Genomic DNA, 24,373 nt, shown 5'->3' on the forward strand with positions numbered 1-24,373 from the left:
TGGTCACAGAACTACGGGTAAATCCTGTAATTACCGGTACAAGGTATTTTTCCCCCACGATCATTTACTTAGTTACTTACTAGAAATAAAAAGAATTATTAATGAAAATAATCGTAGCCTTAACTCAAGAATAACTAGTCAAGAAAAGGGAAAATGAAAATACACAGGAAACCTTATTCGCTAAACCAATATTCAGGTGTAAAAGACAAGTATAAAAATGTTATGTGCAGGTTATTTGTGAATATTAAAATGTTCACATGTTGAGTTTATTAAGATACAGTTGGAAATAAAAACACACTGGCAAAATTAGCAGGAGAGATTTCTGACTTTCACAATCCAACTTGTTACAGTCTAGAGAATGAGATGCAAAAATAAAACATTTAAATTACAATCCACTCACATTACAATCGGTTACAGCAGCAGGCTGACAATGACTCAGTGTCTTACAGTACAAATAAATAGAGGACGCTGCACACAAACCTTCCTTTGAACCGTCTGCCCGTGGGGCTTTGGGTGCATCATTTGCCGTGCCTGCCTCCTTAATGGAAGAATGCCACACACACTCACACTTTAATAGTTAACAAAACTGTACAATCAATAAATTAAACACGGTTGCCAGGCAACCGATGGGATGATTGAGTTTAATTTCCAAGTCGGATGAATCACTAAATGGATGGAAAATGTGGCGAAAAGAGAGGCGCTGCAGCGGATCGATCGAGCAGCAGCAGCAGCAGCGATGACATCATTAACCCCTGACCTCAGTTAAGTTTTTCAAGAATTCAAATCCGTCATTTATAGCGTCATCACTTTCCCCGACTTGATCCTGCCGGGAACCTTGCATGTTCACCACCATCGTCCACCTTCCCATGTCTGGCTGTTCTCCTTCAGTTGATGGTCGGCGTCCAGCGCACGTCAAGGTTTGTGTTTAAAATGAGCCTCCACTGCAACAACATGAGCAAAAGTAAAAAGCAGTGTTAATACACTTAGATGACAGAAACCATAACTAGAAAAACACTCTGCCAAGAGGCTCAATTCCACCCACACTTTTAAACAAATATGAATGCATTCATGACTCATTTTATTGACAGATAACTAGATATCTTCCACTGCATATGAAATAGAATGGATCGTAAGAGTCAATTTCAATTGAGCTCATTGGGACAGCAGGTGGCAGCGAAACTCATTCGGGTGCACACATATGTTTGCATTGCTATCCTTGTGGGGACTCAGTGAGGTTTTTCATTGCCATAATGAGTCCCCCAGCCTCTCAGCTTAAACCTCACCATTCAAAACACATGGCCTTAACCCTAACCAGGGTCCAACTAAATCTAGGCTCTCACAAGGCTAGTGTTGCCCAGCATTACAGCCAATGTATCAATACATTGGTGATAAGCACAGACAACCATGGCAGAGATAATAATAAAAATGGTCCATGGCTTGCGTTGCAGTTAATTTCTAGGCACTTATACCTGTAATCCTACAGTTTTCGATAAAAACTAATGAGGTGGAGGAACATCAGTCCAGAAACTTGTGTGGTGAAAAGGAGCAGATGGAGAAGTAAATATATTTGTTTTCCCACCCTAGTTTTTTTTCCTAATAACAACAAGAGTATGAACAAAAACAAGCCTTAACACACAATATGAGATGGCTATAATCTCATATTCAATTAGAACAGATTAAGCATAAGAAACACAAAAACTGTCCCTTCATGGCCACCATACAATTCACATCAGCATTATTCCATTTTGTCCAAATTTGTCAAGGTGTACCTCTATATTTCATCTTTGCTTTCCTCCCCTTCTAAACGTATCACAATGCTTTCCGTGCTAAGATCCAAACCGAAGTCTAGTTCTTTATTGGTGTAACGGTATTAGCTTTTTGACAGGCATACGGTATAGTGTAGCTGTGCACTATACAATAGCTGTAAACCCACACTGGCTGCTAATGCTGCACGATAATGGCCAGAATGATGATCACGATTATTTTGATCAAGCTTGTAATCATCATATTCATCTCAATTTTTCCATGATGTGTGGAAAACACGAGTATTAACAGCTTTCAGTGCGAAGTGAAACTTTATATATAAATAAATGATCATTACATAAAATGGATAAATCAATAAAATTACCAAAGAATTTAGAATTCATTTAAGACCAACGGACTAAATGTGCCAATACAGGGTGCAACCATGCAGTGCAACTCAATAGAAACCATTAGAGAGTACAGGAAAGAAAACAGCTATTATTTACTTCTCTGCAACATAGTGCACATGACCATCCGGTCTGTTAATTCACGACCATGAATGAATGATGATTAAAAACAAAACCAAAAATCTTTTCTTCAGTTACCTGCATATTCCTGCGGCCTCATGGGTCGGTTGATGACTCTCTGAAAGGCGGCGATCCAGTCCCGCTGCTCGGCCTCTGTCTCGCAGGCGAAGAGGAACTTCCTGTCCGGGGTGACGATGGTGATGCCGTGATTCCAGCGGTGACCCTGAGTAGACGCCGGCAGGCCTGGCAGAACCGTGTAGCTGTTCTCCTTGCTGCCAATGAAGACCTCACCACGGGCATACGCGTCCTGAGAGAGGAGAGGTCACGGAGGACATAGCAGGTCAGAACCAGTGAGGGAGTGAGGAGGCAGGAAAGGTCGTCTCTTACCAGGGGGTCTTTGAAGTACATGAGTCTCCTGTCATCCATGGTGAACCATCTCTTCTTGAATCCCTCAGTGTGCTGGACACAACACAGTGCTATGACCTTTAGATGTAAAGTGACTGATGCAGTGGCCAAAGCAAAAGAACAGTGTACATGTTGAATAAAAGTAACACTAAAACGTGTATGAAGTATACCAAATTAGAAAGTAGTATTTCAATATGAACTATTTTAAAAAGCATTTTCTATTATTATCTATTACTATTATTAGAAACAGAACAGAAAAGTGTAACAAGCCCTTAAAAACAGACTCTTTATTTTACTCATCAACCTACGCTGTGTTTTATCTTGTTGGCATGACAAAGAAGCTGCAAGGACCGCAAGGTGTGTCAATAAAATACACACAATGACATGATAAAACAATTGAAGCCGAAGCTGTTTTATAATTTGTCAAGTGTTTGACAAACCTTTGGACCAGTTTTCTCCATGAAGCCTTCCTTCATGAAATTTCTTGTCAGTTTTGGTACGAGCTGAAAGGAAAAGACGAAAAATGCTGCATTAAATATGAAAGAGCCTCGTGCTGACGTGCCCATTTTTTCCATTCACTTTTAAGTGCTTAAGCCGCATGAATCATTCAGACGGCTGCGCCCCGTAAGTCAAGCTTGGTTAAAGTGATTTATTTATCACTGTCGCACACAAGTAATCAATAATGCTTCTGTTTGTTTGGAACGATACTGAAGTAGGTTTTGTCGTACACACCTCTTCATCACTTGCCCCAGGGAAAGCCACTTGCAGGTAGTGAAATCTGGCAGCTCTGATGGCGTTGAACCAGTCTACCATTTCCTGGAGGCAGTAGAATAAAGGTCAGCATAATCATAACTGTCAGGATGGAACCAATGCATTAATACTCACAATAAGAATAAGAATAAGAATGAAGATTTTTACTGATCATAATTAAATAAAACATTATTCCTAAAATAATGGAGTAATTTGCAAAACTAAATGCGAACGTCAGAAAACAAAAACAAAAAAAATGAGAAAAAGAAAAGAAAAAAGAAATGTAGATAGAAAAGTGTAACAAATATATAGAAATCGCCTTACAAATGAATATAGTTTTCAGTATTCCTTAAGCATGAGGATTAAACATCAGAGCGGCAGCTACAATTTCTCTGCAATGGCACCGATGTACCACCAGGAATCGCTGTGGCACAACAGCGATCTTCTCGTTTATTCCCCTGAACCAGCATAATTCCCATGGCAGAGGTGAAACAGGTCAGTGGATTTATGATTTCAACTTTCGACTCTATAAACCCTCAGTTTTACGAGTGTCTCGCTGCGAGTGTGGAAGCGATTAAACGGTCATATTGTGCTGTTCACATGATGAGCTCTCGCTTTCTAGGAAGGCAGTAGTTTGCAGCCCTGAGCTGGTTTTCTAACTAAGTGTTGAGGGGGAGCGATTACATAACTGGACTCTAGTCAGATATGACTTTTGATTTGGGATTTATGAGAAATTGGTTGATTGTAGCGACAAATATTTAAGTAAAATGTGCCTTAATGATATTTTACATTAATACATTACATATATTTAGATTATTCAGGCATGTATTTCATATATCGATACATGGCAGTAATTCATTTCAGAATATTAGTATCCCTTAATTATTAAATCACCTTTTTTAATTTATATTTTATCTGATAAAACAAATAAAGGGACAGTATCTCTGACACAACGTCGCCACGGGATTTATTTTAAAATTAGATCATTATTCCTTAGTTTGCTTTCGATGTTTAAACTATATTAATGAAGTAAAACAGTTATCTTAAAAACATGACAAAAAAATGACACAGAAAGACAAAACAAAGCAAAAAGAAGTGCTTCGTAGAAGAGTGTAAATGCAATGTATGCATGACACAACGTGGCACCTTGGCATCGCTGTGGTAAACAAAGATATTCCTTGTGCTGTTGTCTTTTAGGTAGGTGATCTGTAGCCCACAGGGGTTTCCGATCTTGGCTGGCTGGAACGTTGCATTCAGGGTTTCAATTTTCATTACAGCCTTAGGATCCCTGGCCTGCAGTAAACAACAACAGTGAGCAACAAAATGACATTATGAATGCCAACTCTTCCGAGCTTACATCCTGTTTGTTGAAGTATTTGAGGGCTCCCTCCCTCTCAGACAGGATGAACTTTCGGCTGAGGAACTGACCGTTGTCTCGTCCTCGTTTCCATAGAAACCCCTCTCTGTACCCTGAGGACGTGGAAGAATATAGAGAAAGGCGTTTTTAGGTGACACAGCGGGCAGATTTCACTCCGTTTAAAAGAACATTGATTAAAAGAGAAGGCCATGTGTGCGGTGGAAGGAACCATAAAAGGCTTCATTTGGAAGGAAACACCAGCCAGATTGAAGCCTGTGAGCTGTCCCTTTTCTTTGTTATTGATATCCCAGTCTATTTTTAGCCACTAATGTCTGTGTTGTGTCGAATGCTCGGCCTCCGCAGCTTCCTTTCCATTTATATCAGGGATTTTCTCTAATCTGAACTATTTCTAGGTTTCTACATAATCGGCCTCTGCTTCATTAAAATGAATAAATTACATTATCAGACTCATAGTATCCTCGTCATTGGAGTGAAGATTTGTGACACAAAATCAGGAGAATTCTGTAAGAGAGGGCTGTACACTTGGAAAACAATGATCTCAGATTAAATACATCTGCTAGTATACTCTCTGTAAATCCATCAGTACTTCACAGATCTTGAAGACACGAAACATGTTAATAACCCAAGTCGATATGAAGCTAAACAAGTGATCTAGTAGCCGACAGGTTTTCACGTGAATGTGATTCCATCACATAAAATGTACAAAGTGAACTGTAAAGTGTCTCCGTGTATCAAACATTCCCGCACACTGGCATGATCTCATCAATCAATAACCCCCACTCTTCTGGTCCCCACCCTTGTACACCTCAAAGCTTTTCCTTGGCTTATTTTCCGCGTGGTGGATCAATGCTCACGTTGGCTGAGCCACATCCATCAGTCACTGTCAATAAAGCAACTGTCACCACACAAGCGCTCCACACTACACACCAGGACAACGGAGGACGAGGAAAGCTAACACGCACAAATGAAGAGGACAAAGTGACTCATATTAATCCGTGGTGTGTGTGTGAGAGAGGATGATTTCCATTCTGTAACTATAAACGGATGAGGTCACCGAGAGCCAATGAGACGACTTGCTCTCAGACCAAACATGAAACGCATACGCAGCTCCAGGCTCGCTCTCATTTGTCAAACAACGCACGCGAAAACCATGTCACCAAGCATCAATTGCTTAAACAGTGTTTTCATTTGAACTGATATAGAGTTTTCAAGTGACTCAGTTACCGAAATGTAATCTTCTTTTTTGAACCCTGAATGTATATGTAACTGTGCAGAGCTCTGGGATGCTAGGATCATGCAAAGAGTCACCACTTCAAGTTTTGACAAGACACCATTGACACAAGACACAAGGTTCAAACATCAGTAAAAGCAGTTTGCTATAATACGGCATAAATTTGGCTCATAGTCCTGGATAAGGTCAGCCATTTGTTTTGATGGTTAGGTTTAGGGTCAGAGGCCAGGGAAAGCATTATGCCAATGAGAAGTCCTCACGAAAATAGCAAAACAAAGTGTGTCTGTGGGCTTGTTTATTCTACCTTGTGGGGACCAAATTCTTGACAAAACACAACCCTTGCGAGGACCGCATTACGTTGTGGGGACATTTGGCTGGACCCCACAAGGTCAAGCCTCAATTTGAGGATGAAGACTTCAAAATAACTGGGTCTCTATAGTCCTGGTTGAGGTTAGCAATTTCTTTTGGATATTTAGGTTTAGGGTGAGAGGGTTATGGCAATGAGAAACCTAGCAATGTCTCCACAAGGACAGAAATACAAAAGTGTGTTTGCAAGCACTATTCAACTCTTAGGACCTTGACAGGTGATGCTATCTCTAATTTAATAGATGTTGCTCCAACCCTGCAGTCCAACTGCACCATTCTTTATACACAGCATCTATTTAGTAGCCGCAGACTCATTCTACATCAGCCTCAATACAGCTTCATCATTAAGCCGTAAACTGCTGAACTGACCTGCTGAATAAGGTTCCTGTTTCTCTATGAACTCAAACTCGTTCCTCTCGTACTTGGCTCGGATCCACTGCTCTCTCAGCAGCCTGGAGGTTCAAGACACAGCCATATGAAAGGTCTCATCATTCTACAAGTGCCGTAATAGTTGAGGCCATTAAAGCGAAATCAAAGAAGGTCGTACTTGCAGTCGCTGTGCGTTGGTCTGTAGTAGAAAGGCGGGACTTCTTGTTCGAACTTGGCTTTTGCGGCATTGTTTCCCACTGCAGACACCAACTGAAACAAACGTGGGTGGTAGAATGACATAGTGAATGGCAGGATATGCGGATAGATTAGTAACCTTGTCTTATCATTCATCGATAAGTTCACACTTGGTGTCAGAGCTCAACTTGTAACATATTATCTCTCATAAAATAGAGGGACACCTACTGCAAAGGCACTGATAGGCTGATGAGGCTTCCTTGAACTTGGCTTTCTTCCATTATACTGATCATTTTTTCCCTTTTAAGTAACTGAGGCCTCCATTATATCCTCCTGCTCTGAAGTGTAAAATTCTCTGCGTGCTTAAATCACTTCAAGCATCTCTCGGGATGTTGTTAGGCCTTAAGGCAAATGTCAACGGTACTTCTGAGAGTATTAGCTAAAGAAAGGTACCGCTTACTAAATTCACATTTTCTGGACCTGATCGTGAGTCTAGCCTGGACATGCTGAGGTTACAGACATAATCAGATCTGGTGATTTCCAATGAGCAGAGCTTGTCGGTCTGGAAATGGGAAACAGGATTCACCACTTTTGAAATTTGGAGACATTTTCAGCAAGAGCTTTTCAATGGGCTTGTGAAGTGTCATCCATATATGATTAATTCATAGACAACCAATTTTATTTGGCCCGTCACATTCCAACCCATCCTTACTCCCATGGCATAACACATTGAAGTTGTGAATACGGTAGCCTTCAGGGTCACCATGTTGATGTGCTTCCAAATGAAGCACATGTTCAGCCATCTGCCGTGGGCAGTGTGTCACATACATGAAAGACAGAGGTCGGTGCGACACATGACCCCTCCACCCTCGGTACAGGACGCAAAAGTCCACTTTCCAACGTCCATATTCCATTACACCTTGGTGTGGGGATGAGTTGATATCAGAGCTATGGGTATGATTAAAAAAAAAAAAAAGAGTGGTTGAAAGTGTGAGTCGACACAAACAATGTCACCTCAACCCATTAGGAAGCCACGTAAGTGGTGATCTTTCAGGTCAAGAATAGGTCCCCAAATGTCAAGGAAGAGTGAATGTAATGACGAAGGATGGGACAGCAAATATACATACATATGGAGAAAAGGATTTGAACCTCACCTGGCAAAAAAGAATAGAATTAAAGGGTAGACAGAAAATGAAATCTGTCTATTTTAAATAAATCAATGCAAATAGAGAGTGAGAGAAATACAAATTCTGTTCTCTTGACCACTTAGATCATTTACAATTCTGGCCCATCCATTAATAAACAAAACAAACAATTGTAATATGCTGGCTCAAAAGTCTCTGAAGTGACGTGAGATAAAAGATATAAATTAGCAGTTCCTCCTTGGGGGAGAAGATTTTTGTGCTAAGAGCATTATGAAGCAGCTGCAAAAGTTAGTCAGGAAAATAGTGATTTTCACAAAACAACACTGAAATAGAATCAGCTTAATTCAGTAAATCTAGCAACAGTCACTGAAGCAAGTCTCATGCTAGACACGGTAAATGTGATGCAGCTTCCCATCACCACGCTTACTTTTTACATAACTTAATCAAAACACATTCTTCATGGATTTCTACTTCATAATGCAGGAGACACTCATTACCTTTAAGTGACACCTTCAAACCAAGCAGCTTATGATAAGCGCATTACATCGTGAGAAAGTGAAATTGTAGCTTACAGTCAGACTATGACTCGTACGTACATTTAAAATCTAGATCAGGCCTGGGTCAGATGTGACTAACAGGCCACCATCATGAAGTGTTCTATATAATCTTTTTTTTTCCTGGGGAGGGCATTAAAGAACCAACCCATTTTTGCACGAGCTCATTGGTAATGACAGAGTGACTCCTTTCATTGAGGTAGCAGCAAACCATGTGGTTTGCAAAGTGATCCAAGCAGCTGCTGAACGAAGAAGACGTAGAGGTGTGAGTGTATTTGTGAAGACATCCAGGTCAGACAGAGACAGTTTGTCCAACATGTCGCTGCAAGTTGTTCGCAGTTGAAGATCATATAATATCACAATGGTTTCAGGTGGACAAGAAAGAAATCGCTGTTCGATTAATGGGGACATGGTGATGTCATAAAACAGGAAACATCCTGATCATTACAATGGGAAAACAGGAAGCTATTAACTATTCATAATCAAAGCATCCTTAAATATTATTGCAAGCCAGCATGAGGCTGGGTGTCAGCAGCACAGTTTGAGAAATGTTGTTAGGAGAATTCACTCGGCACTCGCAAGGAAAATATAGACAATCCCTCCTTTGAAATTGGGCCATTAAAATTTATGCTTGCAGTCCCCGACAATGAACTCTGCAAATGCCTCCTTTTACATCAATTACAGAAGAGATGGAGAACAACAATAAAATTCTCAGCAGTATTTTTACCGTCATAACTGTGTAACTGTCCCATTAAGGCCTGATATTGCAAGCTTCTCAACATCGCCAGCTCCAAGTCAGTTTGTTTAGCAGACGTCAGAGAAGAGATATAAATACAAATCCATACAAATATGCTTGCGGTTGTAAATTCTTGCTGATTCTTAGAAGTGGATTGTAGAGCCCAGCCAGCAGCTGCTCAGCACTAATGGAATAATACGCTATTGATCTAAACATGGAAATGTGCTCCTTCCACTGGGAGGTCAGTAGTCAAGGTCAGCCGAGGAGAACGGGTGGCTTCATGTCACTGGCTTGTGTGGTTGTACTTCCTCCTCTATCTGTACATGAGCATCAGTTTCGGCATACTTTTACAATGTTAAGCCTTTAATGTGTTTTGGGACATTTGTGCATTTTCGAGGCTATTTAAGAATATGCTTCACAGTATCTGTCATGTTGCGTTGTTGTAGCAACAAATGTTTGTTTGGAGAAACAATTTGTTTTTAAAGTTGCATTTAGAACTTTTCAGAATTTTTTATTTCAATTTTAAATATGAAAGGTTAGATTCAGGTTTATTAGGTTTATGATATTGAATGTAAGAAATACTAAGAAATCTGCTGTATTCTATACAGTACAACATGGGAGATGTGACAGTGGTCGCCATTGATCAATACATATCCAGGACTACTAGCTTTAACACAGAAAATATTCCAAGCTTAAAACAATATTAATCTAGAGTTTCATTGTTCATTGTCATTGTTTAGAATTGACATTTTTTTCAGCGTGTAGTTTCAGTTGCTTGCTTAAATCAATATGTACAATATGAATAGAAAAAAAAAATCATGATAAAGACCACTCACAATGAATACATTTTCATTCTGCAACATAAACACAACCAACTGCATTACCACAAAACTTATTGAGCGGTCAGTTCAGTTCTTTGCATTACTGGAGTTGGTCTACAACGTCAATAAAAATGTGTTTATGTTTAAATCTAATAATTGTAAGTACCAAGTAGTAAACAATTGTAATACGTGTAGAGAGGAAGCCATTCAATATTTCACGTCTTTCATCATGTTCATAGTCTGACAGACTCCACTTCCACTGCCCACTATTTTGGGGTTAAATTGTGCTGTCTGTCTGCAGTACCTGATGTATCACATCTCTTAATGGTTTACAATAACCATGGACCCATCTGGACACATCTCCTGGACACTACTGATGAAATATTCAAAATAATGGGAATAAAATATCACAAATTCCGATAATCCTCTTGAACGTACTTTGTATCAATCATTTTTCTTGGGTGATTTCCACACAACCATGTCAGAAAATGTATTTGGACCACTCAAGCCAACAAAACCACCACCAATCCAGAGACCCAGAGTCCACCAACGTCATGACTGAACGTTTCTTGTATTAAAGTTTGTGATCGACAGACTCTGGAGGACTGTGTCACTCTGTCACTGGTGTTGGCTGTGAACCACCACGGAGATGGAGAGCACAGCGTCGCCATGGTCTTGTCATATTCCTGTACACAAGTCCATTGCTATGAGTGCGACGTGCACCTGTGTTTATCAAATTTATCGAGGGATGTAAATTCTCATCACGGATGGACAGATTGCTTTCAGTGGTAAATGGTGTACAATAAGATATCGCCCATCTCGGCGTGACAGGACTCTCCCCCGCAGCCACCCCTCCAGAGCTGAGCAGCATCGATTCGCAAACTTTCTCTTGCTCATTGCAGTGACACTGAAGCAGAGAAGGGAGGAATAAAGAATTGTGTTTGATCGACAGGTCACCAGTAAACAAACTAAACAACAGGATGGAATTTTTACAGCATTGTATGTTCCACAGATGACTGCAATGCAGAATTTTTGTGAGCTTCAGAGCATTTAGTTAATTGGTGTCAAGACGATTTGAAGCAATAAAAAGGCCCAAGGAAAAAGAAAATCTTCTACCCTCCTTTTAGGTTTAACCACAGATCATAACACTCTGTTGACAACATGAACATAAACACCTGTCAGTGCAGGAAAAAGAAAACAAGCTATTCCAACATTTGTTTTATTCCCGCTCCCATCATTTTACCATTAACCGACAGGTGTTTTCTTTTCAAGTGTAATTATGTCTGAGTAATTTCGGAGTATGCTCTGGTCTGCTGTTAACTGCTCCTGCGCTTCGTGGTGTGAAATTCCTTATTTTTACACTTCAGCGACTCAAAACTAATCACAAATAGAGCGGAACACAGAACCCTAAGTAGTTGAGCAGCGATTTGTGATGCTAATGATCAATTATGTGGAACACACGAACGTCTGCGAGCATGTGGCAGTCGTTGAATTGAAACGAGAAAGTAGTGTACTGCTGATGTTTTTGATGGATCCAACCGGCAACAGATGCTCAGGCAGGATTTACATAATATAACACAGCAAGTGCCAAAGCCACTCTGGCTGAACAGCTACTCAGGAGAACAGGCTGTCATTAAAATTGGCGGCCATTGTCCTTTGGTCAGGAAAGAAAATCATTCCATATCAAGATGCGTACTTATTTCTAGGGGTGGGATTCGATTAACAAAATAATCTAAATAATTTGAGAATTTGTGATATACCCTTAGATACATTTAAACAACAAAATATAGTTCATTTTGCATCAGCTTCACAATAGCACAATAAATCACGATGGTGGCTATATTCAAGTTTTTATATCACCTTATTTCAACTAAAGCTCTGTTTAATGTCTTGAAAATATTTGTATACGAATTTCAATTTTATAAGAATTTCAAATACATTCAGAGTAGAGGAAACCCTGGCCATTGTGTAGCAAAAACGTCCCTGAACCAAAGCAAACAGATGCTTTTGTTTGCTTTAGTTCAGGGATTCCTCCATGTTTGTTGTTGTTGTTATCATCCGAGCTGCCACGTGTCTTGTGCATCAGTGTGATCAGTGGACCAGGAACTCCTGCACTTACAAAGGTTCCCTGTTGTCTGGAGAGCAAACTGTTCAATTAAATTAAATTAAATTATTGTTGTAATGAATTAATCATAATAATATTTAATTATTTAATCGTAATTAACTTGTTAAAGTCCCACCACTTCCTTTTTCTTCTTGAATGAAATGGCATATAATTCTAATTCTGGAATTTTATTTTTATATTATTATAAAAGATAATATCCACTTGTACAAAAAAGAACAACTGTTTGTTTTCCATATTTAGTATAGTACATTTTTTTCCATGTTCAATATATTAATACTACTACCTATATATGAAATCATATATACAGATTTTATGACTCTACATGAAACAGCTATTCATTTTCCAGAATGACTTGCATTACAATACATTTATATATAAATATACTTCTGCTAATAATGTATTGCAATTCTGATAATGTTTTTAAAACAATAAAACATTTTTTAGAACAGATCTTTAATGGTATCTCACTCCATTGTCATTTTTACCCCATGTTAAGTCCTCACCTCTACCTCGCTGGCCTCCCACGTGTCCTGCACCGACTTGACCTGGCTGATGTGAGGGATGGTGCGGTGAAGCAGCGAGCAAGCTTGACAAACAAACACGCCCAGAGTCAGTGAAGCCCAGTCCGGCTCTGCGGGAGGAAGGAATACGGATAAAATGAGTGATGAAGAAAATGGTTTACACCAGATATCACCGGGGAGTCAAAGGATTAGTCATTAAAATAGAAATTAAAAAAAATAAAAACCAAAAAAACAGCTCACTGAAAAGGGATTACAACTGAGATGGTCTCAATGGTACCGAGGAGAAAAAGAGAAGAGTGACTTTGAGTGCACCAAACATAGTTTGAAGCAAAATATGATTTAGGGGAAGTAGCATTTGGCTGACCGACAGGAAGCAGACGGCCTGACGTCATATCATTAGTTACAGTTACGACTCTAGCATGAGTGACTTCCCGGGCGAGAGATTGTTGACTGGCGGCAGAGATGAGGAGAAACAGGAACCAACCTCTATAAAAACCATATATTAATTGAGGGTCATGGATGTGTAAAAGGAGAACATGAAAATGATAGGGGGATGCACTAGATAGGTGTGGTGTAACTCTTGATAGGAAATGCCAGAAGACAAAGATGAAAAATGCTACATGCAGTAAAAACACCTGTCACCATGCAGTACAATCAGTTTGTGACCTGGGGAGTTACCTTTCTACTGAAACATACACAGACTTACCATTTACATTTCATGACCTTTCATGACTCTGGACATGGTAGTGTCAGAGTGATACATTACAGTGTGACAAAATAAGGTTTGTGTGGGTAGAGAAATGCATCTTTTGACACAGTTATACGTACGTACGAATGAACCACAGACTGTACAGTGTGTTTGTTTAGCCCAAAATCAATTATGCTATTTGATGCTATTTTCAAATATATTTATTTCATTGGTTTACATCAACCTATACAGATGTGTTCTACGCATTCATATAGTCACTTAAGTACAATTCAATATTAAAATAAATGAGGGAATCACTTTTTCAAACTAGGATGTGCATTCATGTGCACGTGAATAATCTCAATATTGTCAATACGTTCTGCTTGTTTCAGAGCTCCCAATAAAGGCACAAAAATAATGGGCTGCACCCACACAAGCAGTCACTCAGTGATGAGGTCATTGCTGTGTGAGTCAGGCTTCATGGAGAAGCAGAAAGCACAACGAATAAAACAAGGAGGCACACTCTATGCAGGTCAATATCGCCAAATGAGACGGCAGGTGAACTACAGCTACACTAAGACTGCTGTTTTTCCAAACATTAAAAGAAGTTTTTAAACTGCAACCATTCCATACTCATTTCAGGTAATGCCCAGTATGTGAGCGTCACATTTATCTCAATTACTGGTGCAAGACACAGTCAAGTAACAGATTCTAAATGAAAGGGAAACACAATTATTATGCACAATGAACTCTTACAGTAGTGTACACTTGGACAAAAGAAATACAAACATCTATATTTTACAAGAATGAATTTGTGAAAACAAGAATACTATATTGTACTAATGACACAAAATTTTATTTATTGTTAATACTTGTACTACTACTACAACTACTACTACTACTCGAACCTTGCATCTATTGGTTCTTGCGCGAAGGACTCCTCGTCTCCAGGGCGGGACCTCAATGATGAGTGCTTGTTCCACTTTCTCTCAGAGCTGAGACTTTCGTCTCCAGTCTCTTACTGTGGTGGGACTCATCCAGGGTGGGACATCTTACTCCTCTTCCTCACAATGGGGTCTTGATGAGGAAGTCTTGTTGTTTGTTACCGTTGTTGAGTCTCAGGGTGGACTTCAGACAGCAGTTTTTGACTTGTTGTCAAAACATCTTGTCAATTTAGACAACACTGTCACCTCAATTATATATTTTTTGAATTTCAAGCAGAACACAATGCACCCAGACAAATGGCATCATGCTAAACCAGTGGACTTCCCCCTGTTGTGTAACTGTCTTGTAACTTATTGGCTGACCTTCACTTGTTTGAGCTAATCCCATTTGGTTCTTCTCTAGGTTTTATTGAGCGTAACGACAGAGAAACAAGAGAAAAGGTGGAAGTAATTAGATAACTAGAACAGTTGGAGGCAGCTTATTCAAGATCCCTGTTTGCGCATACAAAATAGCGTGAGCAAACAAGCAAGCAATCTGAAACAGGAGCTAAATAAAACAGAATCATTTGAAGCACATGCTATGGTTTGCAGTATGTGCCAGAGACAAGAAAAAACCATCAACCACAAACCAAAAAAACTAAAACTAACTAACAAACAAAAAAACAAAACAGGTCTTCAGTTGCTGCATGGTCCTACTCAATGTTTTACTCCAGACTGTGTAGTTGCCCAACTGAATATTTAGGGAAGTGTGGTTACCCTAATCACATGATGTTAAAAAATAGACATCTCCCCCTCATGACTCCTTGCTACGACGGGCCTCTCTGATGGCTCTACACCAAGCAATTAATACGGCTAGAAATTCACTCAGAGAGTGCAAACATGGTTCAGTCCACCGTGAAAACAGTCAGCCACAAAATGTCCTCCAAAGAAAAACAAAAAAATACCTCGATCGAAATGTTAATCGAAAACGGCCTGATCTCCCAATGTTAAAGAATCCTTTAAGCAATTCCTGGATCCAGATCACTCCCAAAATTGGATCATTTGCTCTTGTCCCATTCCATATATTTCCAGAAAGTGTCATCCAGCTCTGTCCATAGTAGCACATAGCAGCTGGTCTTTTATCAGTACAAGACAAAGAAGACAGTTCAGGGTTTCTCCTCCGTGTAAACCGTCTTGGCCCACTGCCACGGCTTCAGAATAATTGTCTATTTTTTAATGACGAAATCTCACAACTCACAGCTCAAACTGTAAATATAACTGTAAATATGTGTAAAACACGATGCATCGTGGCGGTACACATGACTATGGTTTTTGCTGGGAAAGAAGAATAACTAAATCGCAGAAATCCACACATTGCTGCTTAGGATACTAAAGTCACAGATCTGGCTGGACACATGAAGAGATGGACCGCGTGAGGATGGCTGGAGATTTACTTCTCATGATCAAAAACTAGCGTTTTTATTAGTGCTGTGTTTAAAAAATCGATTTTCCCATTCTGAATCGATTCGTACGTCACTTCTATAAAATCGATTCGTAGGTCCAAAGATCGGATTAATTAATTTACGTTTTAACACATACTCTCCGGGTGAAGTCCAACCCCTTTGACGCAGGCGCGCACCTGGGACACCAAAGTCAAAACAACATGGCTCCTCACAGTGGCAACACTAGCAACGTGCCGGGTTTGAAAACGCCTGAAACGCTCGTAGCAATGGTCTGGCACCATTTTGGGTTCAGTCGGGACCAAACCAAAAATGCGCTCGACAAAAGCATAGCAATTAGCATGTTATGCCGAATAGAGGTATTGGAAGTGTTGCAGTATGGCGGAAATATGACCCACCTCACGAGTCACGTGACGCGACATCACCCAGCGCTCCTTTCCAAGCCATCCACCGGGCCACAACAAATGAAACTCGAGCGAACTTTACCACTACCGGGTAATTCTGCACGCTCTGTCAAAATAACTGAAGCGATTGCGGGCTTCATTTGCAAAGATATGCGCCTGTCTTGCGTCGTTGAAAACAAGGGCTTCAGGCGGCTAATGAAAGCCACAGTGCCACACTACGCTATGGTGTCTCGCAAACGTCTGTTATCCCAAACATGCACCAGTCAGTAAAAGAAAACGTGAAGAGTAAGCTTCAGTCAGTAGTCAGGGTGGGCATTACAAGTGATACGTGGACATCTTCGCAATCTTACACGAGTCTGACAACTCACTATATTGATGAGGAGTGGGACCTCTTCTCGTACGTACTACAGACCACATAGAACTGTTCACATACTGCGCAATGACCGTCAGGTTGCTGTGAAGTCAGTAACCAGCACTCTGTTCACATTTTCAGTGGCTGAGAATACCTTTTTTTCATTTTGATAATAACATAAAAACGCATTAGTATTAAACAGCAGCATCTTTTGGGTGAATTTTTAATGTCATATTTCTAATAATGCACCAGTCCCATGAGCAGTCACATCTGGCGTTCTGTGTCTGGATCTTTATTATCATTTACTATGAATCCTTCATTAATTTCCTGTTGAATGTCAATATGATACTAGTATTAATACGTTGCGTAACTTGTCATGTGATTATGGCAACAGCTCAGAAAATGGTTTAAATACTAACCTGAATCAAGATTGGATCGGATCGAATTGATCTGAATCGTAATAATCGATTCAAAGTCATGAGAATCGGAATCGAATCGATTCTTGAAATTAGAATCAATACCCAACCCTAGTTTTTATTATCACCAATTTATTTATTTTCCATATCCTGACGCAAACCTGTGCTTTATGTATCTTGTTGATGATAAGACATTTAAAATTTCAAAAGTCAAACTATCTTCCGGAAACAACTCCTCTTTTTCATCTCCACATATTTTCAAAGAAAAGAAAACTGGTTTTAGTAACCGCTCACCAAAGAATTCCACAGCAAGCGTTTGACAGTTAACTCCCAAACAAAAGGCAACTGCTCGTGCCAAAAACATATTCCTTGGAGGTCAATGTGACGTTCCCCACAAATTGAACCAAAATAAAGAAAATATGACTTTACATTTTTTTCTCATGCCTTTCCCATGAGATGTTTGTTTAATTTTTTCGTTTTATTTTAGTCTAGTTTTTGAGTGACTTGGCCATTGTCAGGGCGGGTCAGCCGAAGAGTGACTGAGATATGTTGCCAATCCAGTTTCAGGTTTTTACCAATAGGATTTTACATGTATATAGGTTTCCCGCACGTAGTCAAAATGGGAATATCAATGTGAGCTTCCTTCAAGATATTAGGAAACATGAACCCAATAAAAGATCATTTTAGGTGACAGACCAAGGTACCAAACAAGTATGAACACTGACTAAAGGTTTAAAGAGCTGATTTACTAAGGTCCACGCTGCATGTCATAAAAAGCTCACACTATTAAAAAGCTTGCACAGAGATTGGGTACAATTTTAAAAAAATTTAATCATAGTCAATTGACCGGTACAGTACAAATTTGTCCAACAGTAAGGATTAGCCGCACCCACTAAATATAAGAAGGAAAATAGATCTTTTCCATTCATAAGGTGCGTATGCAGGGGTTCTGTCTGTGCCGTGGAAAGGCCAGTGGTGCTTAAAAATGCGTGAGGATCACCTCTTAACTAGTTTTAAAAACAGGGGCCAGCATCGCAACGGACTCATGAAACAAACCAGTCACATCTTTTATTTCACCTGTGTGTCCGAAATTCCGACACCACCGCTTAAAGGGAAATAAAACACATGTGATGTCATTGGTTTGATGCGACGAGGCTCATTATTTTGGCAGCATGACGCTCTTTAGCCTGTAAAAATCCACATATTAGCAGCATCATTGTCAAAGCGGTAAGGTTCAGACCGCAAGAAAAAAGTAGTTGCATATAGTCTGGGAATTATGGTAAATATTTGTGGAGTCATTGGATCACTTTCTTAAAACACTCCATATACATTACATTTCATTATATTTTTATTGTTTTTCTCAGAGCCTCCCACTGCCATCTGCCATACTACTTGCCAAGACCATGTCTCTGGGGCAGGAGACGAGCGTCAGTCCAGCAGAGACGTGAGCCCAACAGAGCTATGAACAATAATACTGTGACCATCATCAAATTTAAGTGTTGTTAAATGCGGCAGCCGCAATCAGCAATTCTTTTTCCACAGATCTGATAAGGTGATCTTCTCTACTAAGTCCAGGGACACCTGAACAGCTATCGTGACTCATTTGGAAACCCCAAATCAATCACTGCACGTACGTGCACGTGCTGGGAGGGGACCTTTAAATACATGTCATTCTCAGTGTGACACATTAGGGAAACTGAACATTAGTTGGCTGCTCAACAGAGCTGTCATTCGTTTCGCCACCTTCAGAGAACAAGCAATGAGGAATCTCAGATGTAGCTCAGGTGGACAAGAAAAGCTGGACTACAAAAATAGCTCAAATCAGCATTTTCAGGTGAAATATAGTGGAAGTGGTCAGTCATCCCGTTGAGTTCACTGGGAGGTCAGTGACATTGAAAATGCATCACAGTGATTCACCTTAGAGTAAACGTACATGTAGGTACTAGGCTGTTGTTGATGCAACTACTATCTCTGCAACCCGACAATGGCTGAGCCATTGTGCACGAATGACTAAAAGAGCAAAAGCTTGAAACACACTGTATATTCAAGAGTGAAAACACCCGAACCATGTGACAGAGATGCTGAGGTTTCTGCTGCACATCCAACATTCTCACACCTCAGTGACTGCTGAAGCTTCTCTCTGGAGGGAACCCCCCCCCTAATTTTTGTGTCCTTAGCAAAGGGCAGAGCCGCTTCTTTGCTGATCTATAGAGGAAAGGTGCTATAAGCGCTCGGCTCAGGAGAAGATAGAGGGGTAACTGCATAGGTAAGGAAGGACAGAGAAAGAATGACTAAGCATTAAAAACGCACAAGCTGAGTGGCCACCTTTGTATTTCCAGAATAATTCTGTTGGTTTACTTGATGGACGTTGTAGATGGGTTTAGGTGAACAAGGTCAAGCAGAGGCACAGAGATAATGAGATATTTGTTGTGATTTTCACATGTTAAAAAAACACTTTCATTTGTTACTGAGCATTAATTGGACTACTAAAGTGAATATTGGCAATTGGAATCTATTCTCTCACAAGGCTCACAGGTAACTAGAATCACTTGGACCTTATTGAGGTGTTTAAGAGTCTCTTTTTCAGACGACAGCAAGCACATCATGTGTCTTTACACACCTTGACTTTGCAGATCATGACAAAGAGATCCTGCAGATTGCTCAAGTAAGGAAGGATGTGACCCAAAGCTGGTTTAGTAGCAGCTAGACAGTATGTTTGTGGAGTTCACCTGAGTTGCGACAAATTGCTACACAACCACACGCAATGTCACAAGCGGTCTACATGCAGCCATCTTTCACAAACACAAAAAAACACACTAAGACACACAAAAACATACATCCAACATGCTGAAAATACTTTGTAGATTTGTGAAAAGATTTCTAAAAAGAAAGATTTGGGCACAGTCAATTAAAGAACTGAGAAGAATAGTGCTATACTGCTTTTTCTGGTCACTTTACAAGACTGCTTTTCATGTTGAAAGCTCTGTTCAGAAGTCAACCTTTAAATGTTCTTTTTACTCTCACTTCTCACGCTACAATCTCTAGCACACAGTGCAATGACAGACATTGTTCGGTAAATCTCAGCACTTGTTGAGAAGGACGAGAGCAACTGAGTTCCTCAGGCAGCTGGGGATTCGCTGAGAATCAGTTACCATGCAATTATCTGCTTCCCCGACAATTGGACGGCGGGTGCTCGGCTGCAAGCTCCAGCACAGATGCAGCGTTCGCAGATGTACGACACAGAGCTCGTCTGTCTGCTTGGTTTGTGGTTACAAGGACACACTGATGGAAGCAATCAGACTCATCCATCTGGATGACAAACAACATCTGGATAATAACCGACTGAAAACATAACATTTGTATCAGGCTAACTAAATACAACCAATAACAAGACAATACAGATTTAGTTACCCTACCCCTGCCACCGAGCCCTTTATTTCTCGTGCACTCCCAAGCCAAATCTCACAGGAGCTGTACAGAGCAGAGAAGCTGGCAAACAGGGCGGGCTTGACTCCAAAGCACTGGGCGTTCAGCCCGCGGAGCCACACTGGTTCATGTGCCATTCTATCGCAAAGAAACAAGGAGGCATTGGAGGAAAAAGGATCCACCCGAGAAAAGAGCAGCCTGTCCTTATTTGCAATGTGGACCGGTTTCTTTAAAAAACACAAAGACAGTGTTTACAGCAAATATGCAATCGTTTTACTGTTTGACCTGAGCCTTAAATCCAGCTTGTTATATGAGGCACATCGAAGCATGAATAGAAGGTACAGTGCTCTCCTCAGTGCCTTAACAGAGTAGGGGCCCCATATCCTGGGACTGTGGCCCCCTACGCTGAGCTCTCCACCCATAACAGGATTTTTCCAGCATAGTAGGAGTTTCCATTGAAATGTAGTGAAGTGAGACTTGCAGTGTTGGCGCTCCTTCGCTGTTATTCAAGGACTTCCACTTTATTACATTAGAAATCCTTAATCTCGTGGTGGGGAAAATTGATAATGTACGTAATGTTCAGACTCTTCTGGTGAAAACTACAAAGGTCAGGAGCAACTCTTAAAGGAACTTTACACAGGCACAAGAGAGTGAAGGAGCCCTGAAAAACAAACAAAAAGCATGACACGCAGGGGAATATATTCACTGTGGGGATAAAGGGATAAAATAAGAAGAACTGTTCTTCCATCTGCTTCTTTTCAATCGCCCTATAATATATAACGTAAGGATCCTCATGGTGTATTTAACTGGATAGCTATGTCATATCCATTCATTTAGCAAGTGTTACCACTCACATTGCTTCATGCCTAACATCGCGACGTAGGCCTGTCTTAACTAGCAACTTTACCAACTTTAATACGTGACACTAACAGATGATTAACTTCAGAGATCAGCTTGTGAGATCCGGTTATGCACCGTGTCAAGTTTGCCAGGTTTTTTTTAACTAGTGTGGAACACAAAAATGAGCAGCAGTAGTGACAAGATACAAGTGACCGACGTAACCATCTAAACTTTCCTAAGTCCACATAGAAATACTGTACATGACAGGGAGTAACAGTTGCTAAACTGTACTACAGAGGGGCAAAAAAAACCAAAACAAAAATACAGTTCAAGTAAAACCAAATGAACATTATTCTGAACTAATCTGGAATTTAAAAAACCTTTGCCGCTGGTGTAGGTGCTTCAACTGAGGCAGTATGGCCTCAATGGGACAGTAGTGTGTACTGAAACTATGTACCAGGCAAAGAATATTTCACAGGTAGGGTGTGGCCTGACTTTTACATCAATGTTTGTGACATAATTTCTACTCTTTGAACCATTCATGTCCATAGGTGACTGTGGCGGTGTGAAAGTGACAGACAGTGAAGCAGATTTGGGAAAAGATGAAAACTAGAGAGGTGCAAGACGAATGGGGTTGGCATACAAGGTCAGTGTTCTGAGGAGGTGTCACAGACAACAGAAAAGGCCAATTGAGAGGACAGAGTTACTGTTCTGGTGAGTTGGCAGGAGGAACAACATGCTGATATGAAACTTTCAAGAGCCACAATAAAGATTTGGGAAGCAATCGTAACACGTGTATACAGTGTTCACATGCACAAATGTTAGAGCAAAGGTCTGAAATCTGGATTGAATTTTGTTTTGTAAATATTCTCAATTGTTTTTGCAGGTGGATTTTTACAGTAACAGGAAAATCACATTTACATGAGAGTTCTATAAATAGAAATACTATTAAGTATTTTACACCAACCCAGGGGTGTGTGATAGGACGATAACAAAACCTGGCGACAATCTGGCTCTGTGAAGAGACTATAAGGATTGTCAAGACTGTCAAAAGTAGCAGATCTTTGCTGATGTTCCAACTCGCTCACTTTATCTCAGCTTTACATACAGAAATAGTCCTGTTGCACTGACTAGAAACTATCCAAATATCATTCATAGAAATACAAGTATGACCGTGACAAAAAAAAAACAAACAAAAAAAACCCCGAAATTGTGACGTTGTAACAAGAAAGAAAAGGGATTTTTTCATATCGTCCAGCCCTCCTCCAACCTGTTGATGTTTCAGGGCCACAACTAAAATCTTCTCCATTAAGACTCTTAGTTTGCTTCTTGGCAAGACAGATGTATAAAAAAATGTGAAAAATGCATAATAGATGACCAGTTTTTCCAGATCTTTTATGGTTGTATGATGGAAACTTGTTTTTTCCCCCTCTTTACCTGCCAGCCAATTCTGGGAAGATTTACCTAAAACAAATCACCAGCTGACGGGGTCGATTGCAACTCAATATCCAGATCCAGTAAATTGATCTCAGATGCAGGAAGAAGAATCGGGAATACATCTGACTCAGGATTATTGGAACAAAGCAGTACACATGGTTGGGTCCACAACGTCTTGTGCATGGCCTGGATTCATCCAGATTAAAGTGTTGTTCACTTTTCAAAATCCAAATTGTCTAGGATTTACTCAGAGGTGTGTGACAGATGGCAGGGTTCTCCTTGAGTTTTTCTTATGCCCACATAGTCAAGTGTTTTTGTTTAGATACTTAAAAATGTCTTTGGTTTTCAGTTGAAACTACCTGCATATATTGCTTTTCTTGGCACACCTAACATTGCTTGTGCACTGAGCACCATACGTAGAGAAACAATAGCGCTCAATGCTAAACCAAAAATCCTAGGGTGGACTACTTTTTATATGAAATCAGAGAAAACTGGATACACTTTGATAAAACACTTTTATAAAGTGACAGCCCTTTATTTCATACTTTTTATATTTAAAGTTATTTTTTCTTTATCATGCAATCTGCTTCTTTCACCACACATTTTGTTCTGTTGATTTTTTTGGACAGTAATATTGGATGATGTACACAGCATTGTATCAGCTATACTAATGTGGAGGGAAAGAAAGGACGGTCTGGTGGTCGCTCCATGGAAAGGGAGCATGACGACCAGATCATAAGGCAACTCACGTCCACTAACTCCTTTCCATGCAAACAAAGAAAGGTGAGTCTCCTGTATTTGACAGCAGTCTGTAACCACTTTCCTGAGACAATAGTGATCAACTTTACCCCACCCTGTCAATGTCTCGTCCGATTTTTGTTTCTCTTTCCATGTGGCGGTTTCGGCCGGTGAAGTTCCGTTTGTGCAGAGATTATCGTGTTCAGTGATGGAGCAGAACTCATCAGTGGAGTGTCCAGAAGGTGCTGACGGTGGAACGAGGCGGACACACACGTACACGCACAACAATTGTCTGACTCTCGTATGAATCGCCGAGTCAAGGTCCAGTGGCCTTCACTTGACAACAAAGGTGCAGCTGTTTAGCAGGTAGTTGTTTCCACCCGAGCGTCTTTCGAATTGGACCGGTCACGTTTTAAAGCAGCATTTCGACCCAGTTTCTGTTTCAGACACCCACTTAAAAATGTTATTTTTTTCTAAACACGGCGGGTCTCTTACCTGGGTTGCCGCAGTCGGCGCACGTTTCATTGCCAGCTCTGGACAGAACGTCTTGCAGGAGCCGGTTGTTTCCCTCCGGTTCCATGGTGAGTTGTGGTGGAACCGGCACATCCGCGTCTGGAGTCCGGCAGACAGCGGACCAGGTCACCTGTCACCTCCGAGCTGAACCACTGAGAAGAGACCGCGCGACCTGGGTTGAGGCTGATGTCTCCGTTACCGGACTGTCTGACTGCATAATAATAAACCCGGCGCCTCCTGTCTTCCGCCCTCCCTGTCGCGCGCCTCCATTTACTTTGTGTGCGGCAAGAAATGGCGACATCAAGCGCTC

At 40.5% G+C, this 24,373-nt stretch overlaps 1 protein-coding gene across 2 annotated transcripts; it reads right to left on the minus strand.

Moving 5' to 3' along the window:
* Positions 1–236: 236 nt before the first annotated feature.
* LOC128768726 (arf-GAP with dual PH domain-containing protein 1-like) lies at positions 237–24,293 on the minus strand. Of its 2 annotated transcripts, none has more exons than XM_053881803.1 (11): positions 24,046–24,293; positions 12,849–12,976; positions 6,948–7,039; positions 6,770–6,852; positions 4,783–4,895; positions 4,572–4,718; positions 3,408–3,491; positions 3,116–3,178; positions 2,658–2,729; positions 2,349–2,577; positions 237–941 (listed from the first exon to the last, which is right to left on the minus strand). In XM_053881803.1, the coding sequence occupies exons 1-11, from the start codon at positions 24,128–24,130 to the stop codon at positions 913–915; spliced, it is 1,125 nt and encodes a 374-aa protein (XP_053737778.1). In that variant the 5' UTR covers positions 24,131–24,293; the 3' UTR covers positions 237–912. The 2 variants fall into 2 exon arrangements, with proteins under 2 accessions (XP_053737778.1, XP_053737789.1); XM_053881814.1 differs by lacking the exon at positions 24,046–24,293 and adding an exon at positions 14,463–16,692.
* Positions 24,294–24,373: the final 80 nt, after the last annotated feature.

The sequence above is a fragment of the Synchiropus splendidus genome, chromosome 1, assembly GCF_027744825.2.
Source record: "Synchiropus splendidus isolate RoL2022-P1 chromosome 1, RoL_Sspl_1.0, whole genome shotgun sequence".
In the NCBI taxonomy this organism is placed as follows: Eukaryota; Metazoa; Chordata; class Actinopteri; order Syngnathiformes; family Callionymidae; genus Synchiropus; species Synchiropus splendidus.